The sequence below is a fragment of the Ooceraea biroi genome, chromosome 11 (genome assembly GCF_003672135.1).
Source record: "Ooceraea biroi isolate clonal line C1 chromosome 11, Obir_v5.4, whole genome shotgun sequence".
In the NCBI taxonomy this organism is placed as follows: Eukaryota; Metazoa; Arthropoda; class Insecta; order Hymenoptera; family Formicidae; genus Ooceraea; species Ooceraea biroi.
Genome location: NC_039516.1, coordinates 434,359 through 450,988, shown reverse-complemented (window position 1 = coordinate 450,988; position 16,630 = coordinate 434,359). Strand labels below are relative to the sequence as shown.

Here is a 16,630-nt window from a genome sequence, read left to right as displayed (position 1 = left end):
ACTCTGCATTTATGTAACGCAATATGTAAAATACAAGTCTGAAAAATTCTATAAGCAAACGCATTCTGTGACAAATAAACAAAAAAGTTTAGTTACATAAGACTGCTAATCTTGTTAAAATAATATCTACTCTAATGTAAAAATTTTGCAAATATACTATATATATTTTTATTATCGCTCGTATAGTAAAAAAGAGATACGCTTAAATTGATACGCAGATCATCATTCGCATTACACGTTAATAATAAATGTCATGATAAAATATATGTCTTCTACATTATTTTATTTATTTAAAGAAACACATACTAAAAATATTATATTAAAAATATGTATATGTATTTCTCTTTCTTTTTAGATGTGTTATATACAGGATGTCCCAGACCTACTATAACCCATTAATGGTAGATTCCTGAGTTTATTTGGAAGATTGCTTTGTTTTGAATGGTCAAATTCTCCAATTCGCAATCTCCAATCTCCAATAGTCTGATATGGGCTTTAGGAACATCACATATCAAAAGGCTCTTCCTTCTTTAAGATAGGTCTGGGACACTCTGTACACGTATCTTAATATTTTTGTCTTAATATTTTTGAGTTTTATGGTAATGACCCAGTGAAAGCGTCTCGTTCAAGGTGAAGTGAAATTGTGAGACGTTTTCATTGAGGAGTAATCATATCGAGTTATCGAGAAGAAATTCAATTCATGAATTTAAATTAATTAAACTCATAAATTCCCTGTCACTACGACATTTCGAATACAGCCTCTCTTTCTTCAGTAATGATATATATTTATTTAATATATAAATAATATATGAATTTATGGCAACTACATATAAATATGGGAATTTACATTACAAATAATGAAGATAGATTACAATATCAACGTTAAAAAAACTTATAAAAAAATAAAAAATTAATACGTAATATTCTCTAGACTTTAAAGGAAATTTAAGAAATTCTTAAAAATATAAGCGCAAAGGTGAAAAGAGAAAAAAAAAGTGTTTGTCATGTAAAGATTTTAAGATATTATCGTTGCAACTAAAATATAACCAATAATGTAGGACAATGGAAAATTAAATCCTTTATGTCGATAATTAAATCATGACACCGTAGTTAACACATTCATCACCAAAAGTATGATTTAGTTGACTTTCCGTTCATGCCAAAAGATTATTAAGATTCATCATAATATATGTTATGTATCTATGAAATCTCTTGCATTTTTATGCGGATGCATATCCATAATTTTAATAAATAAATGCTTTTATTATTCTTCTATTTATTATTAAATAATTATTATCTTGCATCTGTAAATAATTGCTTGTTATATTATTCACATGTTTTAACATTTGGTTTGTCAGTCATCGATCATAGCGTGAACGGAAAGCTCAGTACCGGTCATCGGTAATGAATATGTACCCAATAAGCAAATTGTTAACAATATGTCAGCAGATCGGAAACAAATTTAATCAGAATGATACAGCAGATACGGTGCCATCTGTGTCCGCATTAAGCTTTTGTTTTGTTGCCAAATCCTGCTGACATAATAAAACAGCAGATTGGCGGCAGAAATAGTGCAAATGTGCGCTGCAGATTGGTTATGCCCACAGATTTTGTTGTTTCTGTTGCTATGTTGCTAACAGTATAGAAAAGACAAAACCTGCGTCAAATCTGTAGCGTTTCTACTAACAAAATCTGTAGCAGACTCTGATGATATTTGTTTTCGACAGAGTTGGCTATTGGGGTAGCGATGAATATATTAATCGTTGATCAATTGCTGATACCATTGATCTATAATAAAAGATTTGTTTTTCTCTCATTGTAAATAATGTAACACTAAGGTTCGGCCTCTTCAGATGTACTTCTCGCACGGCAGTTCATCTGTGGATGAGAACTAATCTTCTCCTGTAGTGGCATCACTCCTGATGTGGTAGTGCATGTGCGCGATGCCGAACTGTGGTAGCCACTACGTGTTGAGTTTCTAAAGAATATATTGCGACCCTGGCAGCCAAATCGCTTTAGCAGTAACCGCTTTATCTTCTCTTTCCATACAAATATAATGAAGATGATGAGACCCTGCAGGGTATTTGTCAGATCAGTCAGATACCAGACGTATTGCGGCGCACTTTTGAACAGCCAAGATACTATCTCCATAGACCAGTTTATGCCCATCACAATGAACAGCTTCAGATACAAGCTAAACCTGCAAACAAACATATTTCTGTATAATCTTTCATGAATGTTGCTTCCCAGACAGCACAAGAATGTCCTGTTGGGACGTACATGCATGATATCATGAGGATATCCTATTTTATTCTATTTTAACAAAAACTGAGATTTTTTTATTAAGATTTTGTTTTTAAAGGAAGTTTTATTCACAAATCGTAGAGAAATTAATATTCGAAAAATGTACCACTAGTCTGCTGAAAATCTATACGTAATATGGATATTATAATTGGTTCCCATTTTCGTAATGGGTTATTAAACAGCCAGAAATACTTGCAATTTCTAACAAACATTTTATCATAATTAGGAGTCATCCTCCCCCTTCCACACACACACACACACACACACACACATACTTACGGCGTGCGTTCAACATGCATTTTTTTTATTTAATCATTTTTCACAACAAAAACAGTAGCCGTGGTGCAGAATAAACAAAACTTCTAAAATTCATTTCTAAATATAAGAAAATAATGAAAATTCTAATTAATTATAAAATCTTTCATGTGTCTTATTTTTTTCTCATAAATTTTCGTAAAATGTACATTATTAATAATGTTTTAATCAAATTATCCTTAAAAAATAACGAAACAAATTTCGAACGGAATTGTAAAATTGTAAAGTAAATAAAATTTTGAAAAAATCTGATTCTTATTTTTATATCATAAATTATTCGATTTTCTTCGCACGATAGTTTCTCATTCTTCAGAGAGATCGCAAAAGCTCTCGAAGAATCCCGTGCGCGCACTTAACGGCGATGATGTGTTTGTTTCTCTAAGATTTCGTAATTATGAAAGCAAACTACCGCATGGGAAAGTTGTCGTATGAAAATAATCATTCGAATGGGAAGGAGCAGCGTTCGATGTAATGCAAATTCATACGCAAACGGATACACGGACGTATATCTCATTCACAAGACTGATTATCGTGTGTCAATGCACAACATATTTGTACGGACCATTGCTTGTTGTCATCGTGGCGTCTGCTCTCGGAGCTTCTCAAATGATGTGCCGTGTCCTTTTTATGGCGCACGATTTTCAACGCCGTCGAAATGAATAAACAAATGTTGCAGACAACAGTGACGCCCATGGGCCCGTAAAAGTACAACGCTTTCGCCGTGTCCGCTGAAACGGAAAATCAATTTCTTGGATTATATCGCATTTTGCAAATGCACAGAACGAATGCGTAGTTTCAAATAAATTGTTTTTCATATGGGAAATTGTGGGTTTTAATAAAAGATAATTTTAATGGTACGTAATAGCATAAAATTGATAGACTTAACTACCAATATCACTTACTGGTGAACCAACATCTTTCAGCGCCAAATTCCGGTCGAATTAGGCCTTTCGGCACGCTGGGGACGAAATCCATGATGGCACATATAATGGTGAGAATTGAAGCGCTTCCCCACGCATAAATCGAATATATCATGAATTTTTTTCTCTCTCGTTGCTTCACGCTTCCTTGTAACGAACGGAACCCTCTGTGTGTGTGTGAAACGTGTTTTATATTTAGTAATATAAATAAATACGTAAGCTGGATAGGGGCAAATTGCGTAATTCAACATTAAAATAATTATTATCGCTATATTATCGGTCGGGATTGGAAAGTATAATCTGTGCAACTATTAGTTTTTCCTAATATGTGTGAGCATTGATATAAAAATATTAAAAGGTTTTGAAAAAAACTGACGGATTAAAAGGATTACATAAATGTAATAATACGCGCACGTGTACTGTAGATTATTTTAAACCGAAAGATGATTCACTCCGTTTTGAGGGGAGCACGCACAATAATTATACAGATGCATGTTTAGGCGTGATATGTGTAATGTCGCATATGATGCGTGCACGCAAGAAAAAAAAGGAAATTAATCCAGCTCTAAGTACGATCCGACGTGTACACGACGCTCTTTTTCTGTAATTGATTACAAGAGGGAACGCATAATATTGCGCCCACAGGCGGTTGTCACACCCTCGTAAAACTGCGTGAAACAGGCTTGGCGACAGCAGGTCACTTCATCTCCGAGCTACACAAAGACGGTAAATAGTGGCACGACATTGCCGTGTCACGGAATGCCATTGACGCGCAGGAAATAAAAAATTGCTCTGAGCTATATCGCAAATGTAATTAAACGGGATGAAAAAGATATGTCAACGCGAAGATTTTTATATTTGCAACGACGTTTGTTTCTCGCCGGGAAACACGGGAGAAAATAGAGAGAAAGATTTTTTTTAGTAAAACAGCTCTAACTTTGCATAACGATATCAAAATTAATTAAATCAGTTTTCAATTTAAAATATAATATTCATAAATATATAATATATTATATAACATTTTTTAAATTTGATGCAGCAGACAATATATATTATTTATCCTCACACTTACGTTCGATTATATGAAATTAACAAGTGGATATATTCGATAGCAATGTTCACACTCGCATTTTTTTTACGCAGTGGTGTTTAGGAATATGACACGCTGACATTTTCCATGCGTCGAATATTGCCTGTCTGAATGGCTCCGTGGTCCGACGTCCGACCGCGAAAGAGATCAAAATTAACTCGGCTGTGTTTGCGCCACATACGCACGTCGGTCACGTACCGGATATTAATTCGTATCCTGTCACTATCAATTTCCCTCCGATGTTTGTCAATTATCAAATTTCTCTACCACGAGCATCGGATCAAATGACGCTTGTGAAAATATTTGACGAATCAATTAATCCATTTTGACCTAGAACTCGATCTGCAAAACGTTTTATTCTCGGCAAAGCGTAATTAATAATTCGAATAGTATAAAAATTAAATATATATTAAATATATTTAATATATATATATATATTGATATTATATAAAGATATATATACAGGGTGTTTAAAAAAAAAGGTCGGATATTTTATCCACGTGTAGTACTCATGAAAAGAAGCAAAAAAGTCTTGGGCAACATAGGTCCGCAAATCAATTGTTTCAGAGCTAGAGTTGATTTTGTATCTTTTTGGATTTTTATTTTTATTTTATTTTTGTATTTTTGTTTTAATATTTATTGATGATTAGAAGATGTCTGCCAGGCTATTCGCCAAATTCCAGGGATATTCGAAAGAATAAGAGCTTCCTTTCTGTGACGATGTGAAGCTTGTGTACAAATGGAAGGTGGACATGTAGAACATCTTCTTTAAGTATTTTTCGTTGAAACATCTTGTATTATTTAGCTATTAGCGCGTTTACTGTTTGTTTTTTAATAATAATGCCATTTGACAAACCAAAAACAAAAAATACAAAAAAATAAAAATTAAAACAAAAATAAAATCCAAAAAGATACAAAATCAACTCTAGCTCTGAAACAGTTGATTTGCGGACCTATGTTGCCTAAGACTTTTTTGCTTCTTTTCATGAGTACTACACGTGGATAAAATATCCGACCTTTTTTTTAAACACCCTGTATATATATATATATATCTTAAATATATATAATTAAATATATAATTGATTATAATGCAATAGAAATGATGATATCCATACGACACACATAAACACATATCTATGCACACAGATTTCTAGGAATATACATTAAACACTTAATGTTAGACTCTAATAAACATTTATGTAATAATAATAATCATGAATATCTTTGTGATTATTTTGACGTAGAAATATTTAAAGTAGAATGTAGAATATATTTTTGACCGCTTACCCAAATGTCCACCAAATGTCGAAGCACATCACATTCAGCCAGAAGAAGCTCGCCAGAAAGGAGAAGTGGATGACGAAAGCTAGAACAATGGAGTAAATAGTTTCCATTTTTAGCGGCCATTAAGTTCCTGATAAAATCTACAATTATTACTATGTTTACCAGTAAAAAAGAGATAGGTTCAATCAGTTTTCCATTGAGAATTTAAAGCAAACAACAAATTAAATAAATAAATTAATTTAATTAAATTACATTATTCAGCTTATTTCAGCTTAAAAAGCGCATAATATTCACATAAGTTTTGAAAAAAATAAATATTGAGAAAAAATAAATAAACGAATTAAATTAAATTATTTTTCCAGCTTAAAGCGTATAATATTTACACTAAAGTTTTGAAAATAAAAAGATATTGCACAGACGATCTAAATACATAAACTATATCACATCATAAGATGTAAGGAAAATTTTTCCCTTTATTTATTATCGCATTTTATGAAGTTGTAACAATCTTTGAGCTTGAACTGTCAGATAAAATCGCGATGAGTAATACGCGAATTACGTGCGCTGATGACAAGCCTAACAGGATGTATACTACATCGCTATCTTGTTATATGGTTTTGGGCATGCTGTACCCAGTGCGATGCAGACGGATTTCGATATTTTATCCGACGGAGTCAGCTGAAGCACAGCAAGGATCATGTATGCGACGAATAACGAGCTGACGTATCCGCGTAGCGTATAGCCATGCATATTTCGAAGCTCCGGCAGTACGGAGTACACCACAAACGTCGCCAGCAAAAACGGTAAAGACACTATGAGACCGAAAGGTATCGGTATACCGTCCGACGACTGCTCTTCCGACGTTTCGGTCATATTTGCGAAGCACACGGCCACCTCGTACTTGTCTCGATGTACGACAGCGAGACAGTAGGACGTCGACTCGATGAACTCGTTGTAATGCGGCTGATACAGAGAGCCGTTGATGAAGAATATGTATTCGTCGTCCGGATAATCGTCCGGATTCAGTAGATAGCGTTCGTTTCCTTGGCACGGATCATAAACGATCAGCGAAAACACCTGGTCCAGTGTCGTATCTTCGTCTTGCAACAAGTTGCTCGTCGTATACTCGTATAAGCCTGGGAAGGAATAGTTGTCGCTCTTCCCAGCGATGCATCTCTCTTTAATCAGGCGTTTGCCAAGAGGACAGCAGAGCTGGATGCAAGTACTGTTGCTGCACGTCGTTTCGTATGAAACGACGTTGCTGTTGTTTTCATTCTTGCTGAAGTTATCAAGAAGCCCGTACGATATGGAATTGATTCTGCTTTTAACTTGCGTGACATTTCGATTGAATTGGTGTAACGTCGAGTTGTTTTCGCTGTCAGCGTCCGCAGAATTTGTGCGAAGTTCTATCGATGTTTCATCGTTCCTTTCCCGAGTCTCCAATTCGTATTGCGTGAAATCACCATCTTCGTGATCGTTTCCTGTAGCGTTAGACCGAAACTCGTAGTGTACCTTATCCTTGTCCTTAGTGGAGCTTTCGCGCGAATTGTATCGCATCAGCTCGACTTGGTGGTCGCTCAAGTTTCCCATAAAATTCGCATGGATCTCGTATTGCATTGACAAATCATCGTTTCGCTGGTCGCTGCTCGTAGAATTGCCGCTGGGTTTCGCGGACGAAGCGACAAGCAGAAACGCGCAGCAGTACCAAAGCGCGCAGCTTTGTCGATGCATCATCGATCTGCCGATACGTTGAGAATTGAACCAAATTGAACTTGATTTTTCTTTACAACAGTCCTAGAGTTTACAACAGTAGCCAGATATCCAGTGCCGGCAGTGATATCGCGAACTATGGAAATAAAGAAAGATACCGTCAGACTATGACGGTTTTAGCCGCGAAAGGCGAACCCGCTTTCGCGATGAACACGGGAGCACATGCCAGAAGAAACAATAACGATAAGAAGGCATCTCGATAAAGCGGGGGCTCGATTGGCCGGAGATGAGGACGAAACGACAAGAGGAGACTTTTATCCCATTGAGTCGAGTCCATTCACTTTTGGATGGTCTGATTTTTAGATGGTACAGTTTGGAGAATGTGTAACGTAGCGTGGATATCCGTTTGAAATTTATTTGGTTTTAAGGGCCCTCTCTCAACGTAGCGCCCGCGTGTATTTCCAGCTTGCCTCGTGATAGCCGAGATGAGTCATCGAGTCTGATTTTCAAGAAAATTCTATTTTATTTCTGTTTTAATGTAGCTTTCATATAATTCCAAAGATGCAAAGAGATGATTTACAATAATTAAGTTATCACGCTTAATTTTATCATCACATTCTATAGGTATCGAATTTCGAGTATTTGCAACATTCTATCAATTAGTATATTCTTGTTCGATTATTAGTTGATTGCAAGAAAATTAGTTGATTGCAGCTATGTTAAATGCAAGTGTACCAGGCATGAATAAAGAGCGTGAATAAAAAGTATGAAAAGAGAAGTGAAAGTAAGATAAAGAAAAAGAATGTTTATGCCACGAATGTTTGCATGCCAGTTATAATATTACAATTATCTAAGCATTATTTCTCTTTCGCGCCATTGCTTCAAGAATTATGCTTACATCTGATATGTTATCCACTAAGAACTATAAGTCGCAATTTATGAGTCGCATAAAATAATGTCATTTCGTAATAAATGCTTGGCTCTTTCAGAAATCAATATTATTAGGATATATCTGCGAAGAAAGCAGAAATATTACAGAAATAGTTTAAAAAATTGTCGAATAAGTGCGTTGTATAACTTTTCCTGAGAAATTAATTTTGAAGATAAATAAATTTGCAAAATTTCTGGAATCAAGTTTTATTCCTCTGATACAATGTCTAGAAGATGTGTTATATATATAATATTGTATTAATTCCTAATACAATATTTGGCGTTTAAATTGTGCTACAAAAATCCGCACGAACTTTCCGGTCAACCCAATGTATGAATTGGGTTGTAATTTATATTCGTTATTAAAAATATTAAAAACTGAGACGAATATATGTTACAACCCAATACATACGTACACACATGTATCGTATGTACTTGTGTGTGTATGTATGTATATATTCATATCTACGTTTTAAAAGCGACAAAAAAAGATTACGCGTAATTCAAAACTTTGATAGCAAACAAAATGCGACATGTTTAATATACATTAGAGATTAATTCCGCCATACAGCAGTGTTCTCATTCGAGACTACTATCGCTTCGAGATAGAGCAGCCTTCATTGCATGAGCTCAGAACGACAGAACGGATTAGAAAGAAAAGGTCGCATCATTCTGCGAGTATACCGAGTGCGATGCAGATGACGTATGGAATTTGTTCCTGTGGCGTTAACTGCACCACCGCCAGCATGCCGTATGCCATTGCCAAACAGCCGACGTATCCACGCAGTGTCAGGCCATGCAAGTTCCTCAGCTCGGGCAACAGCCAATAGACGACGTACGTAGCGGTCAGGAACGACACGGAGGCAAGCATGCCGTAAGAGTACACGACCCCGCCGCTGTCGTCTTCAGGATAAGCTTCTTCGCAGAAGAACACCAAGTAATCCCGATATTCTTCGCTTCTCGCCCGCGCCAAGCAATATTGGCTGTAGTTCAAGATACGATCCTGCGGCTGCTCGGCCCGTGGCCGCAATATAGAGCCGTTCGGCAAAAGGTACCACTTCTCGTCTTCGTAAACGTGCGGACTCAGGGAATATCGGTTTCCACCGGCGCAGGGATTCCATATCTCGAAGTGGAAGTGCTTATCGTTCGCGGTGATGTTTGTAGGCACGAGATTGTCCTCGTAGATCGCCGGCAATTCGACCGTCGTCTCCGTTTCATTCGTTGCGTTTCCCACGCACTTGTCCCCGGTGACAAAAGTACCAATATGACAGCACAGCGATATGTACGGCTTTTCAGAGTCATCGTCGATGCTGTCAGTAGTCGTCTGAGAAGTAGAGAGCCCGAGAGGAAACAGAAGGAATAATATTAATCTACAATCGAACGTAATTACGCAAGAAGAAGTTGAATGCAATTTTGTGCATCTTCTTTCACCTTTGTCGCGCAGAAGTTTATATAATAATTATGCATTATAAGCATTCTTATATAAATAATTAGAGACCAACCGTCACCAATGCATATTAGAAAACAATTATGTCACTTCTCAGTTCAACACCAATGTGGAATTTTATTATATTAAATGTTCTTTTGAAAAATATATTATACTTTGACGTTGATTCTTTCCTGCGTGAAACTACGTTCGATCATAGTTAGTAGACAAATTGGATTCCAAATCGATCAAAGTAATTAGTAAATAATGATGAGTAACTTGAAATACAAATCCATTAAATTCCACTAAAATTTCTTGGCAGATTAATGTTGCTTTACTCTTATTTATGCCTCATTTTGCGTTGTATGAAAATTGTAATTACAATCAATATATCTTCAATGAATTTAAGAATGTAGGTTTCCCAAAAGTCTTAATTAAAGTAGACAAAAGTATAACAAATTATTATTGATATATTTATCAACATTTATAAATGTTGCTACTCGACGGTTCATTATCAGCGAAATTTTGAAGATCTACAAATATTGAAGATCAATTACAATTAATTATGCAAAGTTAGCAAAGTAACGTGAGTTGAAAACTTCGAAATATCGCGAATGAAAATCGAACTTGAAATTATCTGGATTTAACTACCTCCAGGTAAACGTGAGAGGTGATAAAACTTTCTTGCCCTGATCTCTTTGACTCTTCCTCCATCTGGCCGTTTGCGAAAACAACGGCTACAATCACGCGAAGCACAAGGAACAACGTCGTTCTCAATTGTCCTTTCATTCTGTACTAATTAGTGAAGCTGGCAACTTGAAATGATTATCGTCGCCGCCTCTCAACGTTATCGTCACACGGAAGCTTGGTTACTCACGAAATTACCGCAAGAATGATGAAGAGAAAAGAGAGAAAGAAAACACGATGACGCTCCAGAAAGAAATATGATAAGTATGTTCCTATAAAACAATAGGAATAAGCAGTTAGTTACTTGTTACTCGATTATTATTATCTTATTCTATAGGATGAGTGTTAATGAGTGAACCGTTGAACTTACCCAACCAATAAGTGAAAAATAAGTGATAGACAAAGATATAAATTTAATTCCTGCATTGCGAAAGATATTTATGCCATCCTTAGAGCTAGTTATTTGAAAGTAAGGTATCCAGTCACAAATAAAGAAATATATGGCACATTAATTCTACATAAATAAATAACCAACTGAAAAATTGCTATGTATATGTAGATACATTGTACATATAATATGATAAAATTTTGCTTTTGACATTTTACTTTTGCTAATAATTTACTTTTCACATAATATCTTATAATATTGTATAAAAAAATAATATAATATTTATCTTATATTTTTCTTTTTATATCTAAGCAGATTTATATTTAAATAAATTTAGGTCTTTTTTCTCCTCCTTCCTAACTCTTTCTTTTCTTTTGTTCTCCTCTATAATCGTAGTTCTTATAAAATATTTCCTGTCCAAATATAGATACAAATAAATATTTCGAATATCTACATATACACATAATATATGTATACAATAAACTATTTACAGTACAGTGAAATTTTTAGCAACATTGAGGCTACTATATACAGTGTCAGCATTCGGTCGTCCGGTCATCTTGTTACCTTAACCGGTTTGGTGAACAAGCAAATTTATTTGATAGAATTTCTTGAGAAAATACCGTTACCTGCTTTCGACGTAATATTATCGAACAATATTCTACCATTATTATACATGTGACAAACCGATAATCTCTATCTCATGACTCAATCTGACTTGATCGGGACTATTTGAAAAAATAGGCATGCGTCGGGTGACACATGAGGATGTAAAAGAACAAGATTTAGGACGTCGTCACCGTACTTATTGACGCACGTATAATTGCTGCCGCATCAGGAAAGAGGAGGATCTATCGAGGAAAACGGAATACAGGAAGGAAAGTAACGCATTTCTTTCTTTCTAGCGAATCATCGAGACACGAAAACTCCGTTCGGATCAGATATAGCACTGTTATCATCGACGATTACGGTTTACTTATGGCTATCTGAACTGTGGCACGATAAAGCCGGCACTGTTCGGTATCACAGCGGTTTAGAGAAACCCGAAACGGACGCGAAGAGGGCTCAGGAGGCGCGTATACTCGCGCGAGCAACGAGGCGAGACTACCGGACGATGGTCGTTCACGGCATGAGAAAAGCATGAGCAGCCTACCTGCTGCGGACTCGTGTATATAGGGCGATACGAAAAAAGCTTCGTCGAAAAAGAACTTCTATGGGAAGTAACGTGGAGCAACGTAAATCCGGCGGTAACGTAAATTTAGACGCGTAAATTTCAGAGAGAAAGAGAGATTGTTTAGATATCTAATCGCCCGATGGAAAATCATTAAATCTTTGGGAGAAGACTGTAAAAATTAAAAATAGATTTGTACGGAGCGGCTGAACAACGAAAATTTCAAAAATGACATCAGATGTTATTTGTTGACTGGATGATACGATCGAGACTGTATACACAAAGTTTAGCTCATAAAATGATCGATAATTTCAATCGATAATATGGGAACGAAGGAAGAGTCTTGCTAGATCGCACACAATAGACTTTATACGTCATCTACGAGAACGAAGAGAGCGATGGTAATTAGAAATTGTAGAATTTTATTGTAGACATTTTGTTCTTTCTTTCCGTTCGTAAACGTTTGTATCCCACCCTATAGGTGATGATGCGTGTATTATCGCAAAAGCAGACAGTGAAATACTACTAGGCGAGAACCGGTTTGCATTCGTCACCGGTATCTTCCATCGCACGCGTCGAGGGAGTCGTTAACATTTGTTTTAGCGAAGATGATGCTTCGAGTGGTGCCGACGTGTTCTCTGTTCACGTACCACTCCGAATTTTCTTGTAAAAGGGATTTCCTTGACCGCAATAAATTCCTCAAAATAATAAACGCTGAGAATCGAGAGTCATGTCGAGAAGTGTAGTTTGCGATGATGCGATGTGCTTCTATCGTTGCTAATCACAAAGATATCGGGACGCGTGTACGAAAAAACGCCTATAACTGATTCATACGACGTAACTGTGTGCATTCGAGATTATCCAGTTGAAATAGGTGTGTAATTTCATGTGATAAATATATGTGTATGTATAATTGTATAGAATGTATTTCTTTTTATTTATAACAAATTACAGGATAGAGAAGACTTAATAGAACGATGTTACGTGCACGAACTTATGTGGATTACTATTTTTCTAAATTTATCAAGAAACAAGATTAATTTACTTCTTACGTTGCAGAGTAATCGTTTCTTTGGTAAATTGAAAACTTCTGCTACATCGCAATACGCAATCCACGGTCTACGTTTCCCATGTTCTTTCTGTTCAATCTAATAATCATATAATTTTTTTTTATTTTTACCTTTTTTTATTTTACGTTTATCTTTATATTTTTATTTAATTCCATTGGGAAGACTGGAAAATCCGTGAAGACTTTTTTAACAGAATTTGAAAATAAAACTTTGTATTAGTTCTTAATACAAAGTTTTATATTTAAATTTTATTAAAAATATTTGCGCAAACTTACTCGGTTAACCTAATATATTATAATAATTATAATAATTATAATATAGCACTGTACACATGCTTTAAGTTAAATCACTCTCAGCTCATAATTATAAATACAATTTTTTTAATACCTATACAAAATGTGATTATGCTAGAATTTTCGTATTTTAGTCATTAACTCACAATAATTTAATCTATATACGTATAACAAAAACTATATTAAAAAGTAGAAAAAAAATATTATTCAAGATTCACAAATATTAAGGATTAATATGCTGAATAAAAAAACTTGGGAAGTAAAGGAAGGTCAAGAATAGATATTTGGAGAAAGTAAAAAATAAATAATTCGTAGAAAGTAAATAAATAAATTCATAAGAGTTACAAATGCTTTAAATGGTCTGGCAATCTTTAAAACAAGTTATATAAACTACTTTCAGTAGTTATTTATTGAAGAGCAACGATGTCAAATTGTCACAAGAAAGGTAATAATTATTATTAATTATACTCTACAGTACATAATTATCTCTCCTCTATTCACTTAACGTACACTATCATTATTCGAGATAGATTCTCTTTCAAGATAATATCAAATTATTATTTTATTTTTCCAAAAATGGACTAATGCAAAATACAATCTGGACACAAATGTTACTTTGAGATTAAAAAGCGTATAATAACTGTGTAAGGTAAATGTACCAATAAATAACCAGCTAAGGTCAATGGGACCGTATATGACAAATATGATGCGAAATATTATTGTTTTATGAGAAATTACAGTGAATTTGAGAAGATTGAAGTTTTCTCAATCAATTGCAACTGTATAAATGATTGATTATGTAGGATTGAGCGAAAAAAAATATAAAATTCTAAAAGGTATGTTTGTCCCAGTACATAGCTAATGAAAAATGACTGTCCTAGTGGCCGAATTTAAATGTCCTAGTACTTAACTATAGTTTTTTCTAAGTCATAAAAACTTATTTTTTTAATAAATGATAATGATTCAACTAAAAGCAATGTTATAAAAATATCACATGATTGAAAAATAACTAAGTAATCTATTAACATAATTTAAAATATACAAAGCTAAATAATTAATTAAAATAAAAAATTCAAAATCCTGTTCGTACTTGGCATTCCAAGCTTATTAAAAATTCATATTTGCGTCAATAGTCAGGTACTGGGACATGGTTACTCATTGGTACATTTACCTTATAACTTTAAATAAAATTTACCGCTATTTTCACGCATTGAAAATGAAATGCGATCATTAAACTTCCCTATGTTAGAAATAACATCCAACGCAACCATCTCGCAAAGTAAGAGTTTCCTGATGCTTTTTAGCTTCCAATCGCGAGGTTTTCAAGCATGATCTAAGAAACTGCGCTTTCAGCACAGCAGTTGAAGTTTTACCGAATACAAAGTAGCTGCTTACCCGAGAATAGGCACAGTACACGTATCAGCGACATGTGAATGTAGTTGACCAAGATGAGGAAAACATAGGCGGTGATCAGGCAGATGACATAGCACATGAGCGTCTTCCCATAGAGATTCCGTAGCTCGGGGATAATAGCGTACACGAGGAAGGTGGCGACGAGAAATGGGATAGATACTATGATGCCCACGTGATGAGCCGTGTATTCCTCTTCGCTCGCGGTTTGCATATCCGGCATCAAGCAAGCCACGATACCGATCTTGTCGAGGGTGCTGTGCCAGTCGATGCAATAATTCCAGAACGGATAGATCTTCCCATCGATGTCCACGACGCTGCCGTTCGCCTGGAGAACAATGTGGTCCTGCTCGTGGTCGTCAGGACTGAAGGTGATCGTGCGATTAGGACAGCTGACGAGCTGTTCCGCCAGGCGGAAGTGATCCGCCAGCTTGCCGATGTGCCGGATTTCCTCGGTCATCCGGTTCGCCGACAAACGCAAATCAGACGTTATTGGCTCATCACCTTGGGACACCTTCTGGCATACCATCCGTTTCTTGTGGTCCCTTCGGAGGACCTCGTCATTACGACAGCATTTGTTGACGCAGTCACGTATCCTGCAAATGCAACCGTACGTGAGATTGCCCTCGGTCCAGCGCACGTCGGCCGGATAAGCGACGCCGTCGTGAAGGAGACTGCCGTTCTTTAGCAAACGCGCCGCAACGCCGTTCTCTGTGCTGAGGACCACCCTGAGCGTCGACGAGCAGCGCGGATCATCTCTCAGAGGTGGCATCGGTTCATCAGCGGCGTCGCCGTTGATGCCACCGTCAACTATCAGCAGACCGCACGCGGCGACCAGAACCGCCGAATTGAAACTCGCGGAGCGGGCGTGCATCGCAACGCAAGACGCCGAAGGGTGTAAACTATCAGTTACAATCCGCACGACGATCGCTCGCGGCGATCAACGGCGGCGGCGACGGCGGCGGCGGTTGCGGCTGCTCCGCACCGCGCGCGGCACTTCTGCGTTCAGCAGATGCGCGGTAGAGCGTCGTCGTGATATTTCGTGCTCGTTTTGCACGCTGACAAATTTCTTGCCGCACGCATGAAAGAACGTTCGGAAAGAAGCACCAGGCTCCGCGTCTTATCTCGTGTCGATAAGCACGAGGGTATCACTTTCACTTGTGAAATGTGATGTTGATCAATGACATTTATTTTAGTCTCATTCTCGATAATATTCTCAAGCAATCTACATTTCAAACGAAGACAAAGGAAGCAAAACTTTCGAAATACGGGGAAAGAAAGAAATTATTGATTGATAAATATCTAGAAATTGTTTATGTATATAAGTTAAGACACAAGTTTACAACAGCTGTGTACAGTTTGAATCTACAGTCGTATTTGGAAACAGAAATCGAAAAGATATATTATTCTAAACGTTTTACGTTAAATTGTATTGATCTTTAACCGAATAGTGACAAAAGTACGAATAATTAAATATTCAGATCATTTTTCTTGCGTTGTGTTACTAATAAAATCCTAGAAAAATTATTTTTGTTTTGTTTGTTTCATGTGCCATTAAATGTAAGTATGCAGTAAGCGTAGAATTTAAGGAAACAATATGCGCTCTTTGTGCATGAAGCATCTGCTATACCT

The 16,630-nt window shown here is 36.1% G+C and overlaps 1 protein-coding gene across 4 annotated transcripts; it reads right to left on the bottom strand.

Moving 5' to 3' along the window:
- Positions 1-584: 584 nt before the first annotated feature.
- LOC105281498 (G-protein coupled receptor Mth2) lies at positions 585-15,901 on the bottom strand. 4 transcript variants are annotated; one of them, XM_020032332.2, is made up of 7 exons: positions 11,684-14,595; positions 10,631-10,938; positions 9,238-9,877; positions 5,917-5,995; positions 3,522-3,706; positions 3,182-3,347; positions 585-2,200 (listed from the first exon to the last, which is right to left on the bottom strand). In XM_020032332.2, the coding sequence occupies exons 2-7, from the start codon at positions 10,766-10,768 to the stop codon at positions 1,834-1,836; spliced, it is 1,575 nt and encodes a 524-aa protein (XP_019887891.1). In that variant the 5' UTR covers positions 10,769-10,938; positions 11,684-14,595; the 3' UTR covers positions 585-1,833. The 4 variants fall into 4 exon arrangements, with proteins under 4 accessions (XP_019887891.1, XP_011341055.1, XP_011341054.1 ...); XM_011342753.3 differs by lacking the exon at positions 11,684-14,595 and having other exon boundaries at positions 10,631-11,327; XM_011342752.3 differs by lacking the exons at positions 9,238-9,877; positions 10,631-10,938; positions 11,684-14,595 and adding an exon at positions 14,984-15,901.
- Between the last annotated feature and the right edge of the window lie 729 nt (positions 15,902-16,630).